This window comes from Nycticebus coucang, chromosome 18 (genome assembly GCF_027406575.1).
Source record: "Nycticebus coucang isolate mNycCou1 chromosome 18, mNycCou1.pri, whole genome shotgun sequence".
Lineage (NCBI taxonomy): Eukaryota > Metazoa > Chordata > Mammalia > Primates > Lorisidae > Nycticebus > Nycticebus coucang.
Window position 1 is genome coordinate 27,718,628 of NC_069797.1, and position 24,596 is coordinate 27,743,223.

A 24,596-nucleotide genomic window follows, 5' to 3' on the forward strand; every position below is an offset into this window, starting at 1 on the left:
CTGGAGAACCAGGTGCAGAGCCCCATACCCTGATGTCATTTTGGCTCTCTTGTCTGAGTCAAAGATGTCCCTTCAGGGACATCATCCCTTGCTCCCTCTCAAGACCACAGAGCAGAGTCTCCTAGCAATGATTTTCCTGTGACATGGTAAGAGCAGCCAACACGTTCTATTCACTCCATTGCCCCGGTATCATACAGTCACATGCCCTTTGGCTGGTCAAGGCCAAGACAGGTGTGGCAGTACACTGAGCTACCCCTGGAGCAGCGAGATCCCTGAATGAGTTTGGTGCTGTATAAATATCAGCATCTTTGCATTCCTCCAGTGCCCTCACGCCTTGCCACTGCATCATCAACAACCACATTTCAAATTAATCACATTCTGATAAACAGTTATGCACCACCTCGTGGCATTTTGGTCAACGAAGAACTGCGTATAGGACAATGATCCCATAAGATTATAATATCGTATTTTGACTGTACCTTTGGATATGTTTCGATATATTTAGGTACACAGATACTCACCACTGTGCTACAACTGCCTACAGCATTCAGCACAATGACATGCAGGACAGGTGTGTAGCCCAGGAGCCACAGGCCACACCACACAGCCTGGGTGTGAGCAGGCTATGCCATCCAGGTTCCTCTAAGTACAATCCACAATGTCTACTCAACAATGAAATCCTCTAACAACACATTTCTCAGATCGTATCTCCATCACTACCCTGATTCCCCGAAAATAAGACAGTGTCTTATTTTAAGGTGTGCTCCCAAAGATGCACTAGGTCTTATTTTCAGGGGACGTCTTATCTTTCCTGTAAGTAGGTCTAATTTTCGGAGGATGTCTTATTTTCGGGAAAATGGGGTAAGTGTCACATGACCATGTTCCTCACTGCCTCCTTCCCATAAAGGATTCAATGTGGGTATAAGCCCTGTGTGACAGTGTCTAATCTAATAAGCTTCACATACTCGTGTATGCGTGTTGAATCCTTACAACTCTGAGATGCAGAGAGGACAGGCATTTTGGATAGAAAAGGTCTTGACCCGGGGCGGCGCCTGTGGCTCAGTCGGTAAGGCGCTGGCCCCATGTACCGAGGGTGGCGGGTTCAAGCCCGGCCCCGGCTGAACTGCAACCAAAAAATAGCTGGGTGTTGTGGCAGGCGCCTGTAGTCCCAGCTACTCGGGAGGCTGAGGCAAGAGAATCGCTTAAGCCCAGGAGTTGGAGGTTGCTGTGAGCTCTATGATGCCATGGCACTCTACCGAGGGCCATAAAGTGAAACTCTGTCTGTAAAAAAAAAAAAAAAGAAAAGGTCTTGACCCACACCAGAGTCTCTGTGCAGAGGACCCAGGCTCCAGCTGTGGCTACAACATAGGGTTTTTATGCAATAATAATAAAGTGAATTGAGTCTGTAAAAAAAAAAAAAGAAAAGAAAAGGTCTTGAAAGGGCTGGGTGCCCATAGCTCAGTGGTTAAGGCACCAGCCACATGCCCCAGGGCTGGTGGGTTCAAACTGGCCCAGGCCTGCTAAACAAACAAACAACAACAACAAAAAAAAAACAATAGCTGGGTGGTGGCAGCTACCTATAGTCCCAGCTACTAGAGAAGCTGAGGCAAGAGAATTGTTTGAGCCCAAGAGTTTGATGTTACTTGAGCTATGACGCCACAGCACTCTACCAAGGGTGACAAAATAAAACAAAAAGAAAGAATGAAAAGAAAGGAAAGAAATAAAGAAAGAGTCTTGAAAGGTAAATGGTTGTCAGGAGGCCACCTAGCAGTTAGGAGATGGAACCAGGACCCAAACCTAGGGCCCTGGGCTGCAGATGAAAGGGTCCCTATACCCCAAAAAACAATTCAGATTGAAAATATAACTCAACTGGCTGACAAACTAAAGATGACTAGAATCCAGGAATTTTCAGGGCCCCCACCAAAAGATAAAATTCAAAAATATTTCAGAGGCTAAAATCAGGGAAGATACCAGCTCCTCAAACAGTATTGGTGCTCTGTCAGGCCAGCGAGGTAAGTGTGAGGGGACAATGGGCTGACAGGAATTCCAGGGACGGGCAGGGCAGCAGCTGCCATAACAGGAAGAGGTTGAAACTTGTCTCTTCCCATAGTTCGGTGTGTGAACCCGAGATGCAGGCTCTTTGCACAGTGTGGTGAGGGCCAAAAGGATGACACGAGACAAGGTGTGTCCAACACCAGAATGAGACCTGCCTGCTCAGGGTCAGCTCTCCTGCTTCAGTCTTAGGGAAGGAAGGAGAAAAAAATGACAGCTACTTCTAAGCCTTATAATAAGCCTCAATACAGATGAAACTGCCCAGGGATTCAGAGTGAAGTATTTCTTGTTTCACTTCAACATAGAGCTGAACAGAGAAGCACAGGGCTTCTGACACCAGGCAGATGGGTCAGCCAAGGCCAAGAAAGGAAAGGAGGGCAGTGGTAGGGAAGGGGGCAGGAGAGAGGACAGGCATAGGAAGGCTTTGCACCAGCATGAGGAGGTCTCCAGACACTGCCCGGACAGTCCCCCACTCAGCCCCTGAACCTCGCTAGCCTGGCTTACCTCCCTTCTTCCGAGTCCCCAGGGACAGACAGCTCCTGCTTTCAAGGCTGCCTTGTTCTGACAGCGGACAGCCTGACCTTTACAAAGTTCTTCTGCATGGCAAGCTGAAATCTTAACCATTGCTAGACCTGGGAGTCTTAGAGCTGTCTGTGCCATCATTTCCCATGACTGTCCCTTGCTGTCCTCAGAGTCTGCAGTCCTCCGAGCTAACCCACAGCACACCTCACTGTTTTCCTTTGAACAGGTTCTCCTTGAGGGGGGTGAGAGAGGCCGTGTTGCTTTCTCATTACCTGCTGATGTCACCGCGTCTCAAGTCGGGGTTTGAACAACCAGTTAGTATCATAGAGGGAGAAATTCCCTTCCCTGCCAACAATGCCCCTCACTTCCTTACAAGTGGGTTTTGTGAGTTGTTTCAATTTAACAAACTCAAGGGACTTGAACCAAGGAGATGAGCACCCCGAGGACACGCTTATCAGAGCCAGGCGAGAGAGGTGGGGCCCTCATAGATGATACTAATTTCTTGCCTGTGAAATGGCTTCTAATCAGGGAGCACTGTGAGGTCCAGTACGGGGTCTTCTGTTCCTCTAGCAGGGCAAATACAGGACAGAAGCTGACTTTCCACTCGGACAGACCACAGCTCCAACCAATGGGTTGAATAGGCCAAGAGTAAGATCAGCTCGCTCTCAGTGGCCCTGTAAGGCAGTGTGGCCATCTTGACACCACAACTTTCTGTCTCAGGAAATAGGACACAGGCAACGATTCTGCCTGGGCCCCTGCTGGGTTCTATCCACCATCTCTGACACTGCCTGAGCTGCCTGTGCCTGCAAATACCTTGGAGCCACAGAGTTTGCTGGGATCTCTGCAGCCTCTCCTGCCACTAGGGGTCAGGTCAGACCAATGTTTTAAGTACCACAGTCCCTCAAAGGCTAGGAGAAATTAACCTGAACATTCTCTGCCTGCTTGCTGCCACAGCCAGCTGGGTGGCCTTCTTCTCCCTGGTCTTACATTCACTTCTCTATCATGAGGTCAGTGGAGGGCTGGGCTATCCTGGTGTTTCTCAAAATGTAGCACACATGTGCTTTTGTCCTTATGTGGATACGTCAAGTATTGTCACTATTTCTTTTCACAGCATTAAGGACCTATTACAAACCTCTTCAATAACAGAGCTGACATAGTCTCTTGCTGAGGTGAGTAATGCACAGTTCCCTCATTAAAAAAAAAAGCTCTTGCAAGATTCCCAAGAATACGTCCACATACCCCCAACACCAGTGGTCCAATGGACCATATTTGCAGTGCCGACTTCATATCCTACCTATTTAGTCCATTGAAACATCTTTTAATTGGGGGTTATCACTGCAAAATCCTGGTCTTTATAATTGGAAATTTGTTTTAGATCACCTAAGTGAAAAATGCAAACTTTAGAAGTATTTGTAGAACTAGCAGAGTCCTGAGAATATCTCTCTAAGCAGCTCAGTCTGAAAGTAGGTCTAGATGTCCACAAACCAACTGTTCTGTGTCTTGTGGAAGAAAAACTTCCAGCACAACCAGGAGAACCGAAGCAAGAGGTTAAGAGCTGCTCTGAGCGGTGTGAACGCAGGGTGGCACAGCCGAGGGCAATGATGGGTCTGCTTCTTAGGAGACAGGGAGAGGGTCGCATGCTTTGGGAAGAGGTGAGGGAATGCGTGGCAGGGGTCGCTTTCAGCTCTGAGGACTCTCTGTTTCTCATCTGCCTGTGAGATGAGAACTTTGACAGGAAGGAGATAAAACACACCACTTTTCTTCCTGGAATCATTTGAGGTACCAGTTCCTTCAAGAAGGACTCAGTGGAGGTGTGGGTGAACCCCACAAAGAATCCCAAGAATGCTAACACCACAGCACCACCCAAAATGTCCAAGGAGAAATACTCTAAATGGTTTCCTGAGCTGGGCCAGACACCCAGGCCTGGCCACAGGCGTGGCCTAAGCATCTTCCCAACTGGCCTCCCCCAAACACAGGCCTCCATGCTTGGGAGAAGGGAGGGCCTTGATGAAGGGCACAGGGGAAAAAAAGCTCATGTTCCCCTGATGGCAGGAAGAAAAGCTGATCACAACTGTCAGAGCTTTAAGGCTCACGCTGTGTGACTATGACTGTGCCCTCCCTCACCCATGGCATTGCCTTACAGACGGTGAAAGCAGGACGGAGAAGCAGATCTTTCATCAACCCACGGTTTTAAAGGATTTAAGTCATGATAAAGTCTCAAAGAGTCTCCTGTCTTGGAAACCCCTCTAAATATGTCAGACCCCCTGGAGTCAAACACAGATCAACTACTACCCCTGCCAAGGGACTAGACAAAATAGCCTCAGGCCACTCTCCTTTAGATCTGCAACTCTCTTCCCTATTGATCACCACGGGCACAGCATCCATAGCCTACTAGCTTCACCAGGATATAAAAATACTTTAAACCTGAAAAAAGTAATAATTAATTCCAAAATACTGAAAGAAACCTGCAAAACTCAAAACAACAAATGCTCCACTAACCATCTACAAACACAGTAGAACCTCTCTAAGTTGACCATTCAAGGGACTGTAACAAACTGGTCAACATACAGAGATGGTCAACATAAGGAACTAGGCCTCCTGTACCGATACATACTTGTGCGGCATGTCTGGTCTATGAAAATTAGGTCAACCGAAGGAAGTGGTCAACTAGGCAGGCAGGAGGTCAACTTCGGAGGGTCTACTGTACACCATTATGTCAGCTAGTCAACTGTAGCTCAACTCTCACAGTTCCATGTCAAGTGTATTTACTGTGGGATGGTGAACATTTTCCTAGGCTTGAAATCAGCAGGGGCAGAGCCTCCAGTTGTGTCTAGAGGCTAGGAAGGTCTTTACATGGCCCCGCTCATCTGCCTTCCCCAGACCCCATCCTGTTTTCCTCTTGACCACACCTCACATTCACCCTCTCTTGCCTGGTCTATCAGACCTGGCTCCCTCTTTTGTCTCCTGTTCCTCTTCTCTTCCATCCCTCTTCCATCTTTATTTCTCAGTTCCTCCTATTTCACCCTGGCTGCCACTGTCCATCAGGACTAAAACAGATGCCCCAGGAATCTCCCACAAGCCTGGAAAAGCAGCTCAGCTCCTCCTCCAGCCCCAGGGAGTAATCTCAACAGCTGGCCCCAAGTAGGGGCAGTAGAACCATGCCCTGCTCTCTGCGGTCCAGCCAGGCGATGAAGGACTGACCCCAGGCCTGCCCAGGTCTGGGCTAGCATGGGTGGAATCTTAAATGAGTCAGAAACCAGGAGGTAGTACCACATGGGCGCTAAGAGCACAGGCTCTGGAATCTGTAGACCTGGATTCAACTGGGTAACTTGGGACAAATTATTTTGTCTCTTCGCATGGTAGTTTCTTTACATGAGAAAGTACATCTAGGCGGCGCCTGTGGCTCGAGGAGTAGGGCGCCAGTCCCATATGCTGGAGGTGGCGGGTTCAAACCCAGCCCCGGCCAAAAAAAAAGAAACTACATCCATAGTTAGTAAAACTGAATATCAATTATTATACTCATAATAGCTTTCCCCACAAGGCACTGAGGACAGTGCTGAGGCTTCAAATAGGACAATGTGTGTGAAGCTTTCACTTTATACAATAATAACGATAACCTTTGAGCATTTACCAGCAATATATACTTTTAAAGGCAATATTTCAATGAATTCTCAGGATAACAATTATCATTCCTCTGTTGTTGACAAAACTACTGTAAATTAAAGACTTTAAGTTAAAGCCCAGGATCAAACAGAGCTAGGATTTGAATACAAATCTAACCCTGTCCCGCAAATGGGAGCTTTATAAATTACTCTCTGATGGGCAATCCGGCAGAATTTAGACCTAAGAGTCAGAAGACCTAGGTTTGAAACAAGGCCCTACCTCTAAGTAGTAAAGTCTTGAACAGTCCTGTGGCCTCTCTCACCCTATCCCTGACGTGTTAATGGAAATAACAAAACCCGTTTAGCCAAACCACACGGGATGAAAACCAGGCCCAAATCAGATGCTAGATGTGAGTGCTCTGAAGACCAACAAGCACTTAGCAAGCGTGAGATGATTAACCTCTGTACTCCACGCTGCCAGTTCAGGAGCTGTACTTGAATACTTCCAGCAAAAGGGAGCTCACTGCTTCCTTTAGCAGCTCATTCTGGTTACAAAGTTCTTCCTTTTGCAAAGCCCAGATGGACACACCTGTAACTCCATCTCCCCAGCCCAGCTGGGAAGGGTCATCGCAGCACCCACACCAGCTACAGAAGACCACTAAGGCTTGTGTCTTTGCTCTCCTCAGGAATCCCCGATCACAGGAGGAGGCAGACAAAAGCCACAAAGCTCTTCAGTTTCCGTGGCTCCTCTCCTGGACCTAAGCCTTTACCTGTCCCTGCTAATCAGACTCCTGGGCCAGACAGAAATCAGCTGATCAAGGAAGGATGTGGAGAAAACTGGAGACACTGCTGGCTGCTCGAACATCACACATTTCCTGGCTCCCCTGCCCTTTCAAACACGTGTGATGCCCCTACTGGTCCTGTCACCTCTGGCTGGCATATGGGCTCTGGGTTGGGACTCCATGGACATCAGACCAGTTCCTTTCTTTGCCCCACCTCTCCCTCCCACAACAACCCCTAGTCACACTTGAAAGTGCTCCTACCTTGAAAGACTCCAGGAATCCCCCGTGGCCCCCATTCTCAAACTTGTCCTCCTCTGGGCCCAGTCCTAACATGGCCTGTGTGTGGGTGTGCAGCTCATCGTGAAGGTTGTCCAGGAGGGCAGCCCTTGTCCGGTCCTAGACAGGAAGAAGATGAAGCAAGAGAGTGGAGGAGTTGGAGTGGGGGGCAGAGACGTACCTCACCTCATGGGCATCCAACACTGGGCTTGAGGGTTGATATTCTCCCCAATTCATCCTTGCAACAGTGGGGAGTCAGCTAGGCTGAGCTTCACGCTCACAAAGGCTCCAGGCCCAGCCACCTGCTCTCAGTTCTCTGCCCTTTCTCCCTGGGCCATCCCACCACTCCCACAGCTCTATGCCTGTGACCCCCAGTGCAGATGTCTGCTCATATGCCACATCTGTGGCCCAACTGCCCCCTGCTCCTCTTCATCCAGATGTTCATCCAGAGCCAGATCCAGCGGCACTATTCACACAGACCAGGAAGAGCCCCTTTTGCAGGTACCCTAGATCAGCAGGTCCTAACAGAACTGTCTCCCAGTCATCCCCCCACCATCAAAGAGCCATGTCAGAAGCCTAAAAGTCACCCTCCAACTCCACTCTCCCCTCCACCTTACACACTGGAGTCCATCCAGTCTTCCCAACTCTGACCTGCAGCGCTTCCTCCCGTACAGTATAAGCCTTCATCATCTCCCCTGGACTCCTATTAATAACTTCTAACTGGCACTCGGCCTGCACCTTCTCCCCTTCCATCCATCCTCCCACCACTGTCAGAATAATCCCTTTAATATCCATATCAAACATGTCATTCCTCTGCCTAAGAATTTTATTAGCACCTCATCACCTCTAGCTCAAAGCACTTCTTGATCTGACCCAACCCAGTCTCTCCCCATCCCAACCCCTGTGAATCCCTCTCTCAAGCCACACCTGCCCCCCAGGAGCTCCCTCAAGATGTCAGGATCTGCCTGGCCTGGCCTTTCCTCATGCTGTTTCCCATACTGGAATACACCTCCCCACTCTTTCCTCCTGCCAAAAGGCTCATCAGACATCAATATTCAGCAACTTAAGAGTCACCTCCTTCTGGAAGCCTTCCCTGATCACACCCTCAGTCCCCCACAGGCAGAAGCAGTCAGTCCTCCAGCAGTGCTGGCACCCTGTGCTATAATTGTCTCTTTAGTAACGGCCCCTCCCACTAGCCTGTGAGCTCTCCAAGGATAGAAACGGTCTCGCTTATCCCTGCAACTCAGGGAACAAGAAGAAAGAATCCCCACATCGACACAGAGCTGAGGGCTGAGAGGGCAAGCCCAGTGCTTCCATCATGGACAGCTCTCAAGAATGTAGATCTGAGAGAGGTCGCTTAACAGGTGGCCAGGAAAGCAGGAGAAAAACCTTCAGCAATAGCACACTCACCTCCAGCTTCGCAAACTTGTCCGATTTGCAGCAAGCATTCTCTGCATTGGTGAGCTTGGTGAGCAGAAACTCCCTGAACTCCGGGCCCTGGAATAGACAAGATAGTCCAGAACTCTCCCATCCTCAGCTGCCGCCAGAAGGGTTTCAGCCATACTAACAGGTGGATAGAATGGGGGGCCTGGGGAGAGCCCCTGAAAGGCCCCTTCTGACATTTAATCATTTCTAGCCCAGGCCAAGCCCACCTGGGAACACAGCAACATGGAAACCAGCTTCCCTGGCTGGCACTTCCTAACTGAATGCGCTTCTTGCCCAAAGATCCTCGGTCTAGAGCATGGGATAAAAACCCTTCTTTTAGCAGAGAGGCAACCCCAGCAACAAATGCCTCAACAGGTAGCCCTGTCCCGGGCCACACTGGTGCATAAGGAAGGGGTGGGAGAGACTCTGACTAAGCAGATTCCCCCAAAGCAGCAGTTCTCAACCTATGGGTTGCGACCCCTTTGGGGGTCGAACGACCCTTTCACAAGGGTCTCCTAAATACACCCTGCATATCAGATATTTACATTACAATTCACAACAGTAGCAAAATTACAGTTATGAAGTAGTAACAAAAATAATTTTATGGTTGGGGAACCGTATTAAGGGTCACAGCATTAGGAAGGTTGAGATCCACTGCAGGCCTGCAAAAGTGTCTCCCCAATGTTCCCAGCCCACCCCACCCACTGCTACCCAAGAATTGAAACCTGGGGTCTTAGGTGTGAAAGGAGAGAAAGAAGAGTGTCTCACCTTCTGGAAAACAGGGGGGCTGGGCAGAGGCGGGCCAAAGGCAGGCACATCTTCCCGCGCGGTGACAGAGACCTGAATGAAACAATCACGGTGTGGGCCCAGGGCAGAAGAGATGGGCGCTGCCCCTCCAGGTGCCACACTTCTCACATTAAATCTACTCACCTTCTCCCTCCTCCCCTTCCCAGAATACAAATAAAACACTCCTGTGAGCATCGCCAGCACAGGCCCTGAGTCACTGCTCCTACAAGTGGGACTGGGCAGTGCAGAGCCATCGGCGTCCTCTCATCTGTGTTCCTGGAGGCCAGAAGCAAGTTTGGCAAGACAACTGGACGGGGCTGGGGAGCAGCCTGGGACCCTAATTACAATGCAATACAAGTGCCCGGGAGATGGCATCTCATTACCTCGCTTGATTGTGGGGCTAATCCTACAGAGAAGGCACAATGAGAATTATTACCCCTGATGAGAAAACAGATACCCACAGGCACAGAGAGAGTCGCCCCAAAGTCACACAGGTGACTAGCCACTAAGAGGAACAGAGAATCTAAACCTCTCCCAGCCCAACTCTGAGGTTCTTTCTCCACCACTCTCACTCCCAACCTGGCCATGCATCAGAATTGTTTCAAGTATTTAAAAAAGAAATACCGATTGCACAGGCTCCACCCCAAACCTAATGAATTGGGAGTTCTGAGCTCCTGAGAGGTTCCGTGCAACTGGTAGACTAACGTTTGGGAGCCCTAGCCCCACATATAGGGTTAGCCAGTCTGAGTAAGGCTTGAACTCAAGGAACTCCATGGCCCAGGCTGGAAATGGAAAGTGGGGGCCCATCTAGGCTCTGAGTGGTGTCCACACCCCCGGCCAACCTGAGTGAGACCTGAACTTTGAGAACACCAAGTTCTCTGCAAGGAGTTCTCCCAGGCTTTGGGACAGGCTCCACACCTGCACCTCCTCTCTGCATGGAGATGCCCTGGTTTCACCTCTCCTCAGCCCAGGAGGCCACAGAGCTCTCAGGAGTCCCTTCTCTCCCCTCCCCCAGCAGCTGCTGACGTAGCCTGGCATGCAGCCAGCCTGCCGGGCTTGTGAAGTAGGGCAGATGCAGAGAGTCTGCCAGCCTGGGTGAGGAGGCAGCTCGGAGCCAGGCCAAGGAAAGGCCCTGCCAGGGTCAAGAGGGCAAGCAGGGTGGGAACAGGCTGGTCAGCACCGGCATTCTCTCCCCAACCTCAAGGCTGTCCGCACGGCCCAAATCAGAGTAGAGTGTCAGGAAATGTTATATGTTTGGCTGACGTGATTCCTGGCTGGGTTCCAGCTCCTGAACACAGTTCCCTAACACCACCCACCATGCACTAGTGGTCCAAGTTAAGAATTCTGCCCACAGGGCCAGAATTTGGGGTGAGGGTTGGTGGGAAGGCTGCTGAGAGGCTGCCAACTGCAGGCACCTGGGACAAAGGACAGAGGGCAGGTCTGGTCTCCCCTTCCCAGCCCAACTCCCTCTTCCTTCTAGGCTTGCATTGGAGTGTCTGTCCTGACCAGGTAAGTGACTTCAGACATGTTCTTCATTCCATCCAAGGCTCCCAGCCAGAGAGCAGTGTGCCAGAAATGCAGGGGCAGGATCCTTCCCTCTGTTGTCCATCCATTCACCTTCCATCCCTGCGGGCTCCTCTTCCAACCCCACTCCAACAAGGCGGCTAGGCCTTTGTTCCCTCCCCTTGGGGACATGTGGCTGAAAGCAGAAGTTGCCTGAATGCCTGAATGCAACCCCACCTTCCTGTTTTCTAAACTCAGTGAGGGCCACCCAGAGAAGGCTCCAAGGGGGGAGTCAGGAGGTGACTCCGGGGAAGGGCTTCTTCTAGGATGGAAAGCGGAAGGAGCTTGGGAGTCTGAGTCACAGGATGCACCAGGAGCCTCCGAGGGCTTGAAACCTGCCATAGTCCCCACACCAAGTGTGGCCTGGAGCCTCAGAGCAACAGGTGAGCAGTGGCGGGAACCTGTGCGGGACTTCAGAAGTGGGGAAAGGTGATCCCGGAGTGGGAGAACAAGGAGTCCTGGTGGTGATGAGCTGACTCTTCCTTCCAGGCTGGCAGGATAAGGAGCAAACTCCTTTCTGAGAAATAACCCAGTAGGATGTTCCTTGCACACCCAGCTCTGTGGAGTCAGTTCCCCAATGCCATCTTGCTCCAAAGGCCTGGTGACAAAGACCACAAGCAGACCCAGACAGGAATCTCAGTTCCACAGCTCCCCAGCTCTGTGGCCTCGGGCCTTCAGTGAGTTAAGCTATCAGCCTCAATTTCCTCCCTATAGGGCAGTTAGGGAGGAAACTATATAGCCCTCCAGCTTCAGTGTCTGCTTGGCAGCTAGGGAGAGGCCCTGCCTCACCAGAGGCTTGTTGGCATTCAAGACTGTGCTTCCTGGGCGGCACCTGGGACTCAGTGAGTAGGGTGCAGGCCCCATATACTGAGGGTGGCAGGTTCAACCCCAACCCCGGCCAAACTGCAACAACAAAAAAAAAAGAAGACTGTGCTTCCAAAAGCCTAGCCCAGTGCCTGGCAGCAAGCAAGCACCCAACAAGAGGTAACCATCATCAGCTGAGGCTTTCTATGTTCCCTGCTAACCCGCACCTAAAAAAGGGCACCTAAAATACAGAGTCCCCCCAAACCACTCTGTAACCCACACATACACCCCAACACTCCTCGATTATTTATCTCCACCACCACCCCCAGGATGTCAGGGCCAGAAGGATCTCACAGGTTGTCTAACCCACCTTTCTCATTTCACACACACAGAAACAGGTGCAGAGAGGGAAGGAATGGTCCCAAGGGCACACAGCAGAGGCAGGGCCAGGACCAGAACCCCAGATGGCCAAGTCTGTCCTTCTTACACACCGACAGTACTCCCCACTCTTCTTTCCTTGCCAGATGTCCCCAAGGGGAGGGAACAAAGGCCTAACTAACCCTGTCCTGTCCTACTTTCTTCTTTCTTGTGGTTTCTCCTCCCCAGTGGAGCCTTCCTGGGTTACTCCTCAGCCCCTGGAGAAGTCTCATCCTCCTCGTCCATAGCCCCTGAGCCTGTAGGAGTCAGCTAAGGTCCTATTTCACCCAGACCCCTGAGGGATCTGACCAGGTCCTCCTCAGTCTGCTCACTAGCTGGGTGCTGCTGGCGCTGTGGTACGTAGTGCTTTGGGAGCCACTTGGAAGGCTGCCCTCCCTCCCTGGCCTCTGCCTCCCTGGATCCATGCATATATCTTGCCCTCCAGCTTCAGTGTCTGCCTGGCAGCTAGAGTGTCAGGTCAAGGTCCCCAGCCTGGGGATGCAGCCTGCTCTTCCACCCTGCTTCTTACTGTCTCTCTGAGGACAGTGCTTTGTCCTGGACCTCAGACTGTGGCTTAGAAGACTTTTAGCACCCAAGCCGGAGGTGGGATGGTGTTTCTCTGGATCTCTGATTTTTCTCTGCATGGGTACACCCTTCCACTAAGGACTTGGGAACATGGAAAATACAGTTAACTGAGACCCATTTCCTACCAGGAATGAAAAGCAAATGCCAAACATCCACAGTTGGCCTCATTCTGCTAGCAGACAAGCCACAGGCAAAGACGACTGTCTGGCAGGGCCTAGGAGCCCTCTTATCACACAGCTTTATTCTGGGATCCTTCTCAGGAGTGCTGCTTCTTCAGCTGGCTGTTACATGAACCAGTTGGCTATTTGGCTGAAGTGCACTCACTGGCTTTTCTGTCCCTTTCCTGGGAAGGCCCTGAAGGCTGATTTTGTATGTGACTTCCACCTGCCCTGCCCCAGTACAGTGCCTGGCACACAAGGAGATACTGAATGAATCAACTTGCTTCCACTCACAAATGAGTCAAGCAGCTATGTGAAGTGAATATCCATTTCGGTCAAAGCAGATGACGCAGCCTTCAAGGAAACGTCCATACCAGGTTTCTCCAAATTCTCAGCCAGTGTCACCCAACGCCAAAAAAGCATGAGCACGAACATGAACATGGAAAGAAACCAGCTCACCTCAACAGGAGAGTTGTTTGGGGGGGCTTGGGGTTATTTTTTACTTGTAGGGATTTTTTTTTTTTTTGCTAATTTACATTTGGTTCTAAAAGTTGATGTGAATTTTGCACTTACTACATCTGGGTTGGAGTGCAGTAGCATACCAAACTCCAGGAACCAGCGCTGGCCTATTATTACACAGGAAACATTTCCAGGCCTCATTGTTTCCCATTAGTAGTGACAGTTCATTTTTCTTCTCCCTTACAATGGTTCCTGATATTTGTTAGGGAAGAGAGCCCTTTGAGAACTTGAGTTTTGGCCTCTCTTCCCGAGAAACATAAAAAAGGGCATAAACTCAGCATTTTACACCTATCTGCAGGGAGTTCAGAGACTGCCTAATCCTAAACCCTAAAAACCCAGCCTCAGGCTGTCTTCCTGGGTCCCATGAGCCCCCCACCACCACCACCAACCACTGTAACACAGAGACATTGTTGCCCAAGAGGTTGAGACTATTTCTCGGGGAAAAAGGGGAGGAACTGGCAACACAGCCATCTCGGGTAGGCAGTAGGGAAACTACAAGAAAAACTGGGCTGAAGATTTAAACTTAAGACATGAAACTATAAAAATACTAGAAAAAAGTACAGGGAAAACTCTTGAAGAAATCAGTCTGGGTGAATATTTTATGAGGAGGACCCCCCAGGCAATTGAAGCAGCTTCAAAAATACACTACTGGGACCTGATCAAACTAAAAAGCTTCTGCACAGCCAAGAACACAGTAAGCAGAGCAAGCAGACAGCCCTCAGCATGGGAGAAGATATTTGCAGGTTATGTCTCCAACAAAGGTTTAATAACCAGAATCTACAGAGAACTCAAACGTATAAGCAAGAAAAGAACAAGTGATCCCATCGCAGGCTGGGCAAGGGACTTGAAGAGAAACTTCTCTGAAGAAGACAGGTGCATGGCCTATAGACATATGAAAAAATGCTCATCATCCTTAATCATCAGAGAAATGCAAATCAAAACTACTTTGAGATATCATCTAACTCCAGTAAGATTAGCCCATATCACAAAATCCCAAGACCAGAGATGTGGTGTGGATGTGGAGAAAAGGGAACACTTCTACACTGCTGGTGGGAATGAAAATGAATACATTTGTTTTGGAAAGATGTTTGGAGAACACTTAGAGATCTAAAAATAGACCTGCCATTCAATCCTATAATACCTCTACTAGGTATATACCCAGAAGACCAAAAATCACATTATAACAAAGATATTTGTACCAGAATGTTTACTGCAGCCCAATTCATAATTGCTAAGTCATGGAAAAAGCCCAAGTGCCTATCAATCCATGAATGGATTAATAAATTGTGATATATGTACACCATGGAATATTATGCAGCCTTAAAGAAAGATGGACCTCTTTCATGTTTACATGGATGGAGCTGGAACCTATTCTTCTTTTTTTTTTATTGTTGGGGATTCATTGAGGGTACAATAAGCCAGGTTACACTGATTGCAATTGTTAGGCAAAGTCCCTCTTGCTGGAACCTATTCTTCTTAGTAAAGTATCTCAAGAATGGAAGAAAAAGTATCCAATGTACTCAACCCTACTATGAAACTAATTTATGGCTTTCATATGAAAGCTATAACCCAGTTATAACCTAAGAATATGGGGAAGGGGAAGGGGGAGGGGAGGGAGAGGAGAGGATGGGCAGAGGGAGGGTGATTGGTGGGATTACACCTACGGTGCATCTTACAAGGGTACATGTGAAACTTACTAAATGTAGAATATAAATGTCTTAACACAATAACTAAGAAAATGCCAAGAAGGCTATGTTAACCAGTGTGACGAAAATATGTCAAATGGTCTATAAAACCAGTGTATGGTACCCCATGATCGCATTAATGTACACAGCTATGATTTAATAAAAATAAATAAATAAATAAATAGAAAAAGAAAAAATGGGCTGTACTCTCTTGGTGTCATCTGCACTAGTGGGGATTTTGATTCAAACCATTTACTGATCTAGAGGCTTAGACCCAGATGACTGCATTCCTGCCTCTCTGGGAAGTCATCACATTAAGATCAGTCATTTGTCCGGAATGGGCAGACCCAATGGCCAGGGCCTACCAGGCCTCCTTCTTCACCCCTCTCTCCATAAACATTTCTCCTTTTTCTTTCTTCCCTTCTTCTTCCTCTCCCCTTTCCTGACAGTGCTCCCCACTCTTCTCTCCTCACTCTGCCTTGCTCTAGAAAAAGTCATTACCAGATTCCACACTCAGGGCTTCTCGATCCTTGAGTTAGATGCTGTCAAGCCTGGGGGCAACAAGATGGATCAGATGACTCTCCACCAAGAGTCAAGCTCCAAATCCCAGAAACCTGGGAACTCATGGAAAATCTGTTACTGCTAAGAACCAGTGTCCTTTGATATCACTGAATCCACGGTGAGGTGTCTGGGCTCACCACTTCCTCCAACAAGGCTTTTTCCTTACCTTGTAGGATGGGGTCTCTGCGCCCGAGGTCTCAGCCTGCACAACAATGTAGGCATGTAAGAAATTGGAGGCAATCATATCTGGGACAAATGGTGTATTTTCTTCTTGAAAAATGATGGCCACAATGTCATTTCCAATGTGTCTCTTTCTCTGGAGCTAAAAAAAAAAAGGTGTTTATTTGTTATAAGCCAGTGAGGTCTGTACAGGAAATTCCTCCTTGTTTTACTTTTATACACAAACCCTGGAACTCTGAAACTGAACTCTCTGGGGAGCTGCTTCTTTCGATCTTTAGAGGCCACCAGAGAGAGAAATCATGGGGGAGATGCTCAAGTTGTTAGGTAGAAGCTAGTCTAGAGCATGCACAGCCCTGACTCAGAACTCAGAACATTTAAAAGGTGAGGCCGATCTTGCCCTGGTAGAGCCTATAATTGACCTGGAGAAACACAAACACAGGTAAAGCCACCTGGGAACACTGATAAAGCCACCAGCCAGCAAGTACTAAATCGGTTGCTGCACAAGGATACCTGACAGCTCTGTGAGAACAGAGAGGAGGGTGAAATCAAAGGGCCCAACAGCAACCCAAGAAGGCTTCCTGGAAGAGGAGACAGGGGGAGGGGTTTCTTGATGGAAATGGAAATGAAAGGGATGAGGGGGGTGGATCATTCTACCAGAGGGGAGAAGAGCTGTGCTGGGAAAGGCACTGGTCACCTGGCTTGGTGGAGGTGAGGTGAAGGGCGTGGTTACACTCAGTATCCCAAGCAGTATGGGTGCTTTTGTGTGTGATCCCAGTCAACAAGCACCCTCTGTGCTCACACACATGACTTCAAATGTTAAACCTCTCCTGTACACCACATCTGGCGAGGTGCCTGCCAATGCATTTATTTCTTTATTAAGCACCTACAGCGTGCAGGTCCTATGCTCAGCCCTTTCAGTAAAAGAGTTTCTCACTTACTGAGCACCTGTTGTACACCCACCACCATGCTAGGCATCTTACACAAATTACCTTTCCTCTCTCCACACACATCATCCCATTTCTCAGGAGGAAGAAACTGAGATATGTATTCAGTCCCCGCCAAGAGCCAGGCTCTGCACCAAAGTATACTTCCCAATCAAAGTATGGGACGTGGCAATGGCCCTGACAGAACAGTCTCAGCCCCAGGCTGGGGAGGCAGGTCAGAGGGTTCTGGAGGGAGCTGAGGGCCTGACGGTGAAACACCCAGACCAAAGCCACCTTGAATACAAAAGGAATGTTGCTCTCGTTTGTTTCTGGAACATTCAGTGGTTATTTTTGAGCCAAATCATAATCTCGTTTGCCAACTTCCCTTTTTCCTAAGAAGCCAAGGACTATGTTTACAATTTTACATCCATCCTCCCTCCCCAGCTCCCTGCTCAGAAACAAAGAGGTCAGAGTTTGGGCAAAGGCCCACCTGTCTTATTTTCCTAGACTCTGAAAAGGGATACAATGTGGGATGGAGCGAATAGTGGTGTTATTCAGTGGCTGGTTTCAAAAAGGCCAGGCCTCCCCCGGGATGCATGGCTGGCTGTCCGAGCAGCAGATTTGAGACAGAGCAAGGAAACTCTGGAATCAGAGGCCTCAGCCAGGTTTCCTGGCTGAGGTAAAGGCCGAATCCCTGCAGGTATGGTGAAAGATGAGGCTGTGAGGCTGGAAACGCTGAGGGTGGAAGGTGGTAGATTCTCACACAAATAACCAGCTTTACATTGCCAGGGCAGGAAAGAGACAAAATGACCAGTGGACTGGACAGTGAACAGCTGTCACATGGAAAGCTAGCCACCAGTCAGGCATCATATGAGCCCTACATTTGGAAACCTGTATAATCCTCACACCCACAATCTGATGTAGTTGGTATTATTCCCACTCTCAAGATGAGAAAAATGAGGCCCAAGGTTAAGCAGTTTGCTCAGAGTTACATGTCCGTAGGGGAAAGCTGACTTCAGGGCAGTCTACAGACCCCACCATGCACTCTACCTGACCAAAGCACCTAGCTTTGTTCCCTAATCAACTGGGAATCCTCAACGAAGTCTTTTAACCACCCTGGGCTGCAGCTTCCCCACGGTCCCAGGGGGAATATCCCCATCCCTGCCCTGTGTCCAGCACAGCAGCTGAGATACCGCCTGGTGAGCAAACACAAGACAGCAGCTTTGACAGGCTGTGAGCAGAACACCTGGCCGGCCTCCTGAAGAGTGAAAATGGGGAGGGGACCGCAGTCCCTGGGCAGGTCAGAGCAGAAGCCGGCCTTCACCTCTTACGCCCCCGGCTCCCAAAGTCCTCCCAAACCAGGTTACCTGCTGGGCGTCTCCCTCAGTAAATGGCAGCTTTGTGGAGACGTGAAACATGATCTCCCTGTCCCGGAATGTAGTGTACACTGATTCCACCCCTGTCTGTCCATGGGTCACATCCAGGCCTCCTCGGAAACTGTCAGCAAAACAAGTCAGGAGCAGGGGAGAGAAAGAGAGTGAGGGAAAGTGGGCAACTTGGTGCCGCCTTCCCTGAGGGCACGCAGTGGGGATGTTTGAGAAGATGGGGGTGGGGGGCTGAAACCAGAACAGACTGTGATGCGGGAGAAGCAGGGAGATTTGCTCTTAGAGCAGACTAGCCCTGGCATTCTACCCATAAATCCATTGTTTAAAAGAAAAAGGCAGAACCTCCATTTCAGGCCTTGGCTGTGTCCCCTCCACACTGGACAGTCATGCGGGAAGGGAGGCCATCCACCCACAATCCCAGACAAATGCCCATCCCAGGTGCCAGTGGCCCACAAGGCTGGACACAAGCCTTTGCTCTCTGCAAGGCCATGACTGAGTCCCATGCCCAGAGCCAAAGCAACCAGCCCTGGTGCTGGATGGTGACAAGCTCCACAGGACCATGTGGTATCAATAGGAAAGGTGACAGGAACTTGACCTCTACCCAGCTAGTCCCTGATACGGAGGCCCAACCACCACAGCACCCACTGGGTGTGTCCAGGAAGGTCCTTCTCTGGCTATCTCCTCCCAGGCAGGAAAGAAAAATACTAAGGAACTGGGTGGGCTTCCATGAGCTGTCCCTCCTCAAGACTTTGTAGCACACAGCATGGATCATGTTCTTAGCAGGAGTAAGAGAATGCAGATGCAGCTTCCTCTAAGAAAATGAAATAAGACGGACCCTAGACGTCAGCCCCCAGCCAGAAAATGCGCTCAGCCTGGTATGGTGGAAAGGGTACCAGACAGGGAGATGGGTGCTCCAGGTCTAGACCTGCTTCTGTGCTAAGTCATCATGTGACCTTGGGCATATCACTTCATCTAAGCCTGTTTCCTTTCTCCATACAATTAAGGGATAGGATTACACGATCTGTGAGGTCCTTCTGGATTTAATACACTGTACTTTTTCTATTCCAAGACCCACATTTTTCCACATCGTAACATCACTAAATTCAGACTGGGTCTTATGATGATGGCATCAAAGTCAATGAAAGATGATAAAATAACAATTGTAATGACAACTATGAGTGCATGGCATAATGCTTTACATGCATTATCTGTGTTAATCCCCCAACAACCTTACAGGGTCAGGACTACCTTTACCTCGCTTTTTACAGATGAGGAAACTAAGGCTTGCAGAGGTAAAATCATTTGTCCAAAAGCATAGAGCTAATAAGTAGAGGGGCTAGGATTTTAACACAAGTATGACTGACTCCATACAGCAGTGATGACCTCAAAGTGGGGAGAAGATAGAAGAAGACAAGAAAGAAAAAAGGAGAAGGAAGAAGGGGAAAGAAGCAAGAAGAGGAAGAAAACAATTATTAAACACCTACTGCATCCCCGGCACCAAAGCTTTCAACATGATGCTAGGAGTTCCTGGTAATTTGGCTGCTGGGGTGGGGAATTCTGGGGCCCTCAGCCATGTGCCAGCCACCAAGCACGGAAGAGGCTGGGTGGGTCTGAACTCATCCCAAATGATGAGTTTTCCTTTGCCAAGGAACAATCAAGAACCAGTTTTCCAAGCAATAGCCTCGATATTCTACCTTATTGTCCACTTTACAAACCACGATACAATTCCTGCCTAGAAAATTATTGTATTTCCATCAACTCTTAATTATCCATTCCTCATGTATTATCCAAAGTGGGTCCTTTCCACCCCAAACTGCACAGGGCTCTCTTTCCCAAATCTGGCCGGTGAGTGATAGGGAAGGTGGATTCCTTTCACTCTGAGTAGGAGCCAAATGTCATTAGGAGCGCCTATCTCAGGCACAGCATTCCACCCTGCATCCTCAGGTGACACGCCAGATAATCTGCCATGCTAGATTATTCCTTGTACCACTGATTCCTCAGAAATGCAGGTGAGTAAATGTTGAAAAGATGCTGAAAACAACCCCAGGACACTCGTGTTTTTATCTTTCACATGCTCTCCCTGAGGACTGAGCTCTCTGCCCCTGGGCCTTCCTCTCGGGCCTCATCAATGGCACTGGAGCCGTCACTTGGCTAAAACCCACCCTTTGAAGTCCTGCAGTGTGATCGTGTCCCCCAACAGGTCTAAGAACTCCTTGAAAGCTGGACTCTCCTCATTGTTCCCAAACAGCTCCTCCTCTAGGGTCTGAAAGAGAAACAGGAACAGGGGCAGAGTTAGAAAAATGCTTCTTAATGCCAAGAGAAGGAATATCGTTATCCAGACTCCTGGTCCCTGTCTTTCTCCCCAGCTCTCAACACACTTGCCACAGCTGTGCTTATCCAGAGGAAGAACTAATATAGCTCTCTTGACAGAGCTGGATCTTCAGGGCTGGTTAATGAGGCTGTTCTATTTGAACAAAGGCTGCTGTACAAAAGGCAGAGCTAAGGCAAAGGGTTCTTAGACATAATTACCAAAAACACGATTCACAAATAAAACATTGATTACTGGATTTCCAACAGAGGGCAAGTCTCAAGAATGTACAAAGAACTCTCAAAACTCTAAAGTAACCAAAACCACAATGAGATACAACATCACAACCACTAGCATAGCTATCAAGAAAAGGAAAAATAATAACAAGTGCTGGGGAGGATATGGGGAAATCAGAACCTTCTCATACTGCTGGTGGGAGTATAAAATGATGCAGCCACTTGGGAAAACAAGCTAGTGGTTCCTCAAGAGGCTAAACATAGAGTTACCATACAACCCAGAAATTCTATTCCTAAGTATGTACCCAAGAGAAATAAAAACATACGTCCACACAGGAACTTGTCCATGAATATTAACAGCAGCACTATTCATAACAGTCCCAAAGTAGAAAGAACCCAAATGTCCATTAACTAATGAATGGATAAATAAAATATGGTCTGTCCATGCAATGGAATATTATTTGGCCATAAACAAGAAATAAAGTACTGACATACGCTATATATAACATGGGTGAACCTTGAAAACATTATGCTAAGTGAAAGAAGGCAGACACAAAAGGCCACATATTACAGGATTCCATTTATGAAAGGTCCAGAATAGGCAAATCTATAGAGATTGAAAGAATATTAGCGGTTGACAGGAACTAAAGGGAATGGGCATTTGGGAGTGACTGCTAGTGAGTAGGGGCTTTCTTTTGGGGATGATGAACATGTTCTGGAGAGTTAGTGGTGATGTTTCACAATTCTGTGGTTATACCACAAACCACCAAATTGAGATAGAAATCACATGCTATTGTGAATTATATGGTGTGAGAATTATGCCCCAATAAGCCTGTTATCAAAATTTTTTTAACTCAACAGTAAAAAAAAAAAAAAAAAAATCCACTGAGAAAATGGTCAAAGGGCATGAAGAGCTATTTCACCTAAGAGGATCTACACATGGCAAATAAGCTACGCGAAGACATCCAACATCATGAGCCATTTGAGAGATGCGAATTAAAACCTTACAGCAATATCACTGCACATTTCAGAATGGCTGAAATGAAAAGTAGGAACACCAAATGCTGGCAAGGATGTGGAGAGACTGGTTCATTCGTAGGAATAACCACTTTAGAAAAGAGTTTGGCAGTTTCTTTTTTTTTTCTTTAAGAGACAGAGTCTCACTCTGTTGCTCTCTGTAGAGTGCTGTGCAGTCACAGCTCTTGGGTTTAGGCAATTCTCTTGACTCAGCCTCCCAAGTAGCTGGGACTACAGGCACCTGCCACAACGCCTGGCAATTTTTTTGTTGCAATTTTGGCCGGGGCTGGGTTCAAACCCGCTACCCTCAGTATACAGGGCCAGCGCCCTACTCACTGAGCCACAGGTGCTGCCCAAGCTTGGCAGTTTCTTACAAAACTAAATGTGCATAAACTTTAAAAAAAAAAAAACTAAAACTAAACTTCCATCATGAACAAGGGCAAGACCATGCTTCTACAAAAAAATAGAAAAATTAGCTGGGTGTTGGGGTGCACACTTGTAGTCCCAACTACTCAGGAGGCTGAGGCAGGAGGATCACTCGAACCCAGGAGACTGAGGTTGCTGTGAGCGATGATGCCACCAGTGCATTCTAGCCTGGACAACAGAGCAAGACTCTGTCTCAAAAATAAATAAATATAGATATATATACACACACACAATATATATATATATACATATATTTATTTTATATATACATTTATTTATTTATATAAAATAAACAAATAATTACCATACAACTCAGCAACTGTACTCCTAAGTGCGTATCCAAAAAAAGTGAAAACTTACACAAAAAAATCTCTATAAGTTATTCATAACAACTTTATTCCTATAGCCAAAAACTGGAAACAAGCTAGATAGCCTTCAAGGGGTGACTGTTTAAACAAACTGCAGCATAATTAAACCATGAAGTACCACTCAGCAAAAAAAAAAGGAATGAACTACTGATATACTCAAGAGCTTGGATAAATCTTGCTGAGTAGAAAAAAGCCAATCTCAAAAGGTTATATCTATGATTCTATTCATACAACGTTTTTGAAACGACAAAATTTTAGAAATTAGAGAACAGATCAGTTAGGGACTGAAAGGATAAAGAGGGGAAGGGGAGAAGAGTGGAAGGAGAGAGGATGGTTACAAAAGGACAAATGTGGGAGGGCCCTGCAGTGATGAAATTCTTCTGTATTTTGGCTATGTAACCTATACATGTGATAAAATCATATACAGCATGATACACACACACAATACACACAAATGAGTATGTGAAAAACTGGGAGAAATCTGAGTAAGACCTGTGGATTATAGCGATATCAATATCCTGGTTGTGATACTGGGCTATAGTTTTTTGGTATTTTAGTTTTTGTTTTTTGACAGAGCCTCAAGCTGTCGCCCTGGGTAGAGTGCCATGGCTTCACAGCAACCTCCAACTCCTGGGCTCAAGCAATTCTCCTGCCTCAGCCTCCCAAGTAGCTGAAACTACAGGCACCCACGATAACATCCAGCTATTTTTTGGTTGCAGCCGTCGTCGTTGTTTAGCGGGCCTGAACTGGATTCGAACCCGCCAGCTCAGGTGTATGTGGCTGGCGCCTTCGCCGCTTGAGCCACAGGCGCCAAGCCTGTGCTATAGTTTTTATAAGGCACTACTTTTGGTGGAAACTGGGTAAAGGGTACATGAGATCTCGCCATATTATTTTTTACAATTCTATGTGAATCTATAGATATCTAAAAATAAAAACTTTAATGATTTTTTAAAAGCAAAGCTGCAAACAGTAGCAAGCTCTGTAAACAGCAATAAGCTTAAAACACAGACTGTCCTAACTGATGGGCAAGGTCTGCAAACAGCCAAAGGCCACTCATAGACCTCGGTGAAGGGCTGCAGATGATACGAAGACACTCCAGCCTGCCTGCTCACACCAAGGAGAAAGTCTCCAATTGCTTGTTCCTCAACAGCCCCCTAACATATGCTTTATTACAAAAAAGGGCAGACCTCAGGCTCCAGGATCTAGCAGATTTCAATAACTTTATTGTTTACAGTATTTCTTTTTAGAATTACTTTCATTTCATGATAAGTGATACTAGTTTTCCGGTTCAATGCAGTGATATAAAATCTCCATTTAATATAAATGCATTTAAGTTTTTGGAAAACTTTTTTTTTTTTCTGTCCTTTCTTTTTTATTTACTTATTTATTTATTTTTATTGTTGGGGATTCATTGAGGGTACAATAAGCCAGGTTACACTGATTGCAATTGTTAGGTAAAGTCCCTCTTGCAATCATGTCTTGCCCCCATAAAGTGTGACACACACCAAGGCCCCACCTCTCTCCCTCCGTCCCTCTTTCTGCTTTTCCTCCCCCCCCATAACCTTAATTGTCATTAATTGTCCTCATATCAAAATTGAGTACATAGGATTCATGCTTCTCCATTCTTGTGATGCTTTACTAAGAATAATGTCTTCCACTTCCATCCAGGTTAATACGAAGGATGTAAAGTCTCCATTTTTTTTAATAGCTGAATAGTATTCCATGGTATACATATACCACAGCTTGTTAATCCATTCCTGGGTTGGTGGGCATTTAGGCTGTTTCCACATTTTGGCGATTGTAAATTGAGCTGCAATAAACAGTATAGTGCAAGTGTCCTTATGATAAAAGGATTTTTTTCCTTCTGGGTAGATGGCCAGTAATGGGATTGCAGGATCAAATGGGAGGTCTAGCTTGAGTGCTTTGAGGTTTCTCCATACTTCCTTCCAGAAAGGTTGCACTAGTTTGCAGTCTGGAAAACTTTTTAAAGAAACTCTTAAGTAATTAATAGCATGA

At 47.6% G+C, this 24,596-nt stretch overlaps 1 protein-coding gene across 7 annotated transcripts in view; it reads right to left on the reverse strand.

The window, feature by feature from the left end:
- The window catches only part of RAP1GAP2 (RAP1 GTPase activating protein 2), a 261,007-nt gene that overhangs the window by 25,420 nt on the left and 210,991 nt on the right, over positions 1-24,596 (reverse strand). For all 7 annotated transcript variants that reach the window (XR_008375566.1, XM_053569493.1, XM_053569496.1 and 4 more), the window contains 6 exons: positions 20,388-20,488; positions 18,208-18,337; positions 15,904-16,059; positions 9,428-9,499; positions 8,645-8,731; positions 7,220-7,354 (listed from right to left, as the gene is read on the reverse strand). Coding sequence is in view for 6 of the 7 variants with exons in the window: in XM_053569493.1 (XP_053425468.1) it covers positions 7,220-7,354; positions 8,645-8,731; positions 9,428-9,499; positions 15,904-16,059; positions 18,208-18,337; positions 20,388-20,488 (681 nt within the window). In the remaining variant the exon portion in view is untranslated. The remainder of the gene's footprint in view (positions 1-7,219; positions 7,355-8,644; positions 8,732-9,427; positions 9,500-15,903; positions 16,060-18,207; positions 18,338-20,387; positions 20,489-24,596) is intronic.